The sequence below is a fragment of the Barbus barbus genome (genome assembly GCF_936440315.1).
Source record: "Barbus barbus genome assembly, chromosome: 18".
Taxonomy (NCBI): domain Eukaryota; kingdom Metazoa; phylum Chordata; class Actinopteri; order Cypriniformes; family Cyprinidae; genus Barbus; species Barbus barbus.
Window position 1 is genome coordinate 27,359,766 of NC_136746.1, and position 6,207 is coordinate 27,365,972.

Consider the following 6,207-nt stretch of genomic DNA (forward strand, 5'->3'; position numbering starts at 1 on the left):
CTGAAGACTGGCGTAATGATGCTGAAAATTCTGCTTTGCATCAGAAATAAATTATATTTTAAAATATAATAAAATAGAAAACAGTTATATATAAACTGTAATAATATTTAACAATTTTGCCATTTTTACTGTATTTTTGATCAAATAAATGCAACCTCAGTGAGCAAAAGCGACAAAACATAAAAAATGCCAATCCCAAACTTTTGCACATAGCGTATCTGTCCCTGCACTTCTTCCTTATTATCTCACTGTGACTGGATGGGTCAAATTTTTCAACACCAAGTATATGTTGTTAAGCTGCGTAAACATAAGAAGTCGTATTATGGGTTCATAATATGTTCTGATTTCATTTTCTATAAAACTTCCCTGTAATTTAGTCTGGATTCATTTCCTTCTTTCTCTTCTGAGGAACATGCAAAATCCTTTCCAGAGGATTTTGTTCCACCTACATCACCTCAGTTTCCCCGTCCACCCACCAGGCCATGGGGGTGAATTACCCAGCAGCCCCGGGGCTCATTTCCCTGTGTGAAGACCATGGTGTGCTGAATGACAGCAGGGATCTTTGGGTGGCAAACACATTCCTGACATACCGGAGGCGGGGGGTCTGGGCACTGTCATCTTTACAGCACCGGGTGGGGCATTAAAACCATGTGGCATTCCTGCACTTCTGCTGCTATGGGAATGTTCCGGGTTCAGGACGAGTTAAGCTCTATCAGCAGGATCTGTGATACAATATCGATTAGCACAGAAAGAATTTTGTCTCCCTCTGGCAATTTTTTTTTTTTTTTAAATGCATGTACAATAAAGCACTTACAGTAGACACTTAAATTTGTAAAGCCTGACATATTAAATAATATTTTTTTTTCTAATGGAACGATTTATTGAACAACAAAGGTTTCCATGTTGAGTATCATATTTGCTGTATCTGGCTTTTATGGCTCATATAGTGAGAAAATGGAATTTATACTGAAGGAGGATAAACCACATCAGCTTTGTTCAGAGGCACAAACGGAGTAAAAATGTGCAATTTGGTGCAGATGCTGATATTTATATGGCCAAAAAGTAAGATGATCTTTATAACAGTATAACTCCCAACAATATGTCTTAGTAAGATGGTATTTAAATGCTTAGTTTTATTATCAAAGCTTTGTAAACATATATTGCAATGCCATACAATGATGACTGTGAGACAAACGTTCCTCAAAAGCCTGATTAATCATATTTGACGCACACATTTTAACACGAGATTCATGGATAATCAAGTAAACCTTTAGTCCAGTAAAAGTTCATCTTGAAATATTACTAACAATAAAAGTTATATAAAGTTACATAAATGTTATTCTCACATTTAACATTATTAAAAATAAGTAAAAATTTCAAAAAGTTTTCAAAATTACACTAAAAGACCTTTTACTTGTACTAGTGTTGTGTGAGAACTAAAAATGAGTCATTCCTGTTACACTGTGTTACAATTTAAAGAAGTATTTTTCTAAAAGTGTAGAGCAGACATTCAGAAATATGCTCTGGTCAATTTTACAGGATGAAGAGTATTTGCAAACCAGCCAACAAAACATCGCAGAATCTATTAAATCCATTGCTAATACTCACTAATGCTGGTGCTGTTGCTTCCCTCCAAAATGATGTCACTTCCTGTGCGATGATGTCATCACAGAACTGGCTTTAGGTAAAGGCATCAATTCACAAGAGATCAAAACAATGGGAAATGATATTGGAAAACCTCAGAAATTTGTTAACAATTACAACAAAAGCATCACGAAAACATGTTTAGTTTAAGGCATTTCAACTAGAGAAATTCAATGGGAACTATATAACGCATATAAATATCAGATTTCTCTATAATTCCCACTAATATAAGATGATATGTAAATTTCAGAATATATATAATGCAATTTAATAATAATATAATGCAATATAATACAATGGTGATTGAGAGATGAATAAATAAATGTTCCTTGAAAGTCTTATGTATCATTTTTGATACATTTTAACATGTTTTTTCCAAAAATTATGTATGGGTAATCAAGTAAATTTGTTTAGTCTGAAATATTCAAGTAAAAATTAAGCACCTGGAATTTTTCTTAAGACGTTAATGCAAACATGACAAAAATAAAATCCTTAACCAAAGTATTGAGATTATTTAAAATTCATTTTTATGTTCGCTTCATTTAATACCTTCACTTGTTTTTATATTTCATCAGATATTAAGACATATGATGAGGATATGGAAGTTTACTGATCCAGTCATCAATAAAATCCCTAACAAAGGCCATGCATCCAGAGGTGTAAAGCTGTGGATCCAGTAATCTGCTGGAGTGTGTGTAGTGGTGTGGTTGAATGGGGCAGATGAAGCTCCAGCCCTCTGGTGCAGATTGGGCAGCGTAGCTGCTGGGTGGAGTCACACATATACTCAGACAAATACTCACACTTGTAGCTGTGAAACTCTTAGTTTGCTCTCCCCACAGAGCCGTGTGGATTTACCAGCAGAAAGCAGCCTTTATTAGTGTCTGCTGAGCACAGCAGATTAAAACCACGCCAGGAATCTAAACGCTTGCTCACCGTCTCTACTGTGTGGGTTTGAATTTAAGGATCCTCTAGGGTTTTTTTCTGCCTTTATTTTCATTTTTAACTGTTTGAAGAAGACACAAAGGAGGATGGGTGCTCAGTTGACTAAAGGTGAAGCTACAGTGGACGGAAAAGCAGTGGCTGATAAAGCCAATGGTCAGGTGAGGATCTACAAGCCCTTTTATGATTAAAAAATCTAAATCTAAATGGGATCTCAATAATTTTTTGTTTGTTTTGCTTTTCCGTAATCCCATTTATCCAACAATACACATTTTACAATTTAATCTTTGAATTTGTGTTACATTTTTTGATGATCAAATTGGTTATGTCTACAATATAATTTCAATTCTGAAGGAGGCTTTTGTGTTGAATCTTTTTTTTTTTTTTTTTGAGGGTTTGAGTTGGAAAACTTGTTTTAAACCTCTCACTCTCTTATCAGTTTTTATTTTTTATGTCTTTTAAAACCCATTTTAGTTAGTTTAGTTAGATATCAAGCAGACTCTGTGGTTGTGTGTTGGCGCTGAAGCTGGCAGTAACCCGAATTGAGAACAAAAGGTTGCAGAGCTGCATGCAAATGATGCAGAGCGCTTCTGCTGATCTGCAAACAATGCAATGCATATGTGAGTGTCTGTGTGTGAATGCATGCACCATTCCTCTGGTACTTTATTAATAATCATTCTAACCATCCCCCTTAATGCATATGCGCCCTTCCCCCTCCATATGTAATAAGAGAGCTCTTTTCTTTATTAATCAACTCATAATGCATTATTTTCCATATCTTTATGCATATGATTTAAACACTCAATACTTGCACAGAGCAAGTTACTGATACATACATCATGATGGCTAGTTGTCAGATGTCCTGTAAATGCAAGAAAAAAAAAGAGGTGTTTTAGTGCAAGACGTTGTTTTAAACACCGTTTTAGGGTTGCTGTCTCCCGTTTCTTTGTTCTCTCTGGTAGTGGCTGGTTTTCTAAACTGTGGATTATATTTAGTGGATCAATGTCGCCTCTAGTGGATGCAGTGTGTAATTACACTATGTACTTCTGCTTTTATCTTTAATGTAATTATGTATAACAATCCTCAAGAGTCTTTTCTGCCTGAAAAAATATAGTTTTCTAGATATCCTGAATTAAGCAGTAATTTATATCTATTTTGGCTATATTGAGGTTAAAGCACAACAGTGATGAACAGAGTGATCTTTAAATCTCAATTCTTCTAATATTGCTGTATTGCGAGGTTTACTTTTACATAAAACTGAGATTATTTTTAATATTTGTTTCTAAATAAAAATAGAGGTACATATCCACTGAAGGATTTAAAAGTACTTGGTATTGGATCAAAATGAGTGGTAGCTATATGCTGTGAAAACATGGCCAACACATTGTGCTATAAACTATCCTATAAAAGCAAGCATTTACTGTTTACTATGACTACAAAAACAAGCATTTACAAGCATAACCCCTTTGCTTTTCTCCAGTGTGTGTGTGCCAACATGCATTTGGCTTATCTTCCCTTATTCTGCTTTTCTCTTCAGGAAAATGGTCATGTGAAAACCAATGGTGACGTATCTACCAAGCCAGATGGAGAAGCCGTGGCAGCAGACGGAAATGGCACCGCAGAGGTTGCCAAGGAGGAGGCCGCCAAGACGGAGGCGGGAGATGGCATCGAAGCTGCCCCTGCTACCGAAGGCGATGCCGCCAAATCCGATGGCGAAGCTGCAAAGGAAACCAAGAAGAAGAAGAAATTCTCACTGAAGAACTCCTTCAAATTCAAGGGCATTTCCCTGAAGAAGAACAAGAAGGGAAGTGAGGAGGCAGCAGAGCCCACGGCCACGCCCACCGCCGAAGACAAACCCGAGGAGAACGGCCAGGCTGCTACAGAGACCAAAGAGGAGGAGCCTGCTGTGGCAGAAACCAATGAGACACCGGCACCTGAGGCGGAGGCGGAGCCCAAAGAAGAGGCAGAGCCCAAAACAGAGGCAGAGCCTAAAGCAGAAGAGCCCGCCCAGGAAACAGAAGCCGCGCCTACAGAGGAGACCACAAAATCTGACGAGACCCCGGCCCCTGCTGAAGAGACCACGCCCACCACAGCCTCGGACCCGGAGCCGACTGCAGAGTGACCTCACTTCACTGTGGCAACCTAGACTGTTTATCTTTATCCTTTTTTCTTTTTGAGATTGAAATATATAAATATATATATAAATATATATAAATATATGAGACTTGAGCCGCAATACTACAGAGAAACCGAGTTCTTTCACCATCTTTGCTAATAACTGTCTCTAGTTCACGGTTTGTCCGGTCCGGTATCAGTGAGCTCCGTGCTGCCGCACATCAAGAGTGTTTTTTTGGGGGGGGTCGGGCCGGGCCGGGGATTGCTCCGTGTATGGATTGGAACGACTGATGGAATTTCCGCTTCAGAGGAAGAGCAGCGGATGGAAGAGAGTGGCTCCCTGTTCACAGTGTTTTCAGTCATTTTTCTCTTTTAAACTTCATCCGATCCCTGATTTTTCAGGGCTGATGAGTGAAATGACAAATTGTCCTCTTAGGAGATGGTTACGGGACAATGTAAAACTACAAAAAAAAAAAAAAAAAAAAAAAAACTTTTTTTTTTAAGTGTTTGAATGGCTCTACATTCCAATTTCTAGCGCTGAAAGCCGTAGGGTGTCAGAAGATCCGGGCGAGTGAATAGGTTTTAGTCTTAGTCTGTTTTTAATGATGTTTTACAGTTTTAATCAGATCCAGCTACACATTTCAAAGTTTACGACAAAGGGGAATTAAACCACTGCTTTTATCAAATATATATTTTTGTTCTGTTAAGTCTCTGTACATACATTTTCTGACTCTTTATGTTGCTAACATTTCCAGGTGTTAATAAGATGTTGTACGATTAGACCAAATAAATGTTTGACCCCCTTGTGTTTGTTTGCTTTTCTGAGTACTTTTTACAAGAAAGTTATTTAAACAATAACAAACAAACTTCATCTTCACATAGAAAATGTTTACTATTCAACATTATGATGCACATGTAAATGACATTCAGGATCTTCCAGATTAACAAAAAAAAAAAAAAAAAAAAAAAAAAAAAAGAAGAAGAAGAGGAGGAAAGAAGAAGTAGACTTGTTTTAATTCACACAAGGGAACTGAAAGACTGTAGGAAGATTTTAAAGTTTTGCAGGGCAATCACATCATTTGCATGCAATCATGTCCCAAAAAGGAAAATTCAGCCATACTCCCCCTCATATAGGCCTACGCATTTCAAAATAAGATCTCAGTTCTGAGTGCTTTTGTCCATACATAAAAGTCAATGAGGTCCAATATTCCTCAGAATTAAGAAAGAAGAAAATCATACAATTTTAGAACAACCTCAAGGTAAGTAAATGATAGAATATTCGTTTTGTGTGAAGTATTTGCTGTAAATAATGATAGCATATATTTCACAAGCTCTCCACAAGTTTTTCCCAACATGATTTCTTCTCTTTATCAATTAGCTGCTCAGGTAAGTCAAATAAACACTCCAGGAAGACTTAAAGATTCCAAAAATACAGCAAACTTGAGATGTTCAAAGCATCCTACAGATAGCTATAATCTGTGAAGATAAGAGCACCATTCTTCTCTAACT

The 6,207-nt window shown here is 37.1% G+C and overlaps 1 protein-coding gene across 1 annotated transcript; it reads left to right on the top strand.

Moving 5' to 3' along the window:
• The first annotated feature begins 2,463 nt into the window (after window positions 1-2,463).
• marcksl1a (MARCKS-like 1a) lies at window positions 2,464-5,496 on the top strand. Its single transcript, XM_079440016.1, has 2 exons — window positions 2,464-2,744; window positions 4,121-5,496. Exons 1-2 carry the CDS (start codon window positions 2,673-2,675, stop codon window positions 4,703-4,705), a joined length of 657 nt encoding a protein of 218 aa, XP_079296142.1. The 5' UTR covers window positions 2,464-2,672; the 3' UTR covers window positions 4,706-5,496.
• The last annotated feature ends 711 nt before the right edge of the window (window positions 5,497-6,207 follow it).

Coding starts and splice junctions, on each gene's coding strand:
- marcksl1a (XM_079440016.1), top strand. CDS start 2,673: ATGGGTGCTCAGTTGACTAAAGGTGAAGCTACAGTGGACGGAAAAGCA. Junction 2,745..4,120: donor CTGATAAAGCCAATGGTCAG/GTGAGGATCTAC, acceptor TTTTCTCTTCAG/GAAAATGGTCATGTGAAAAC.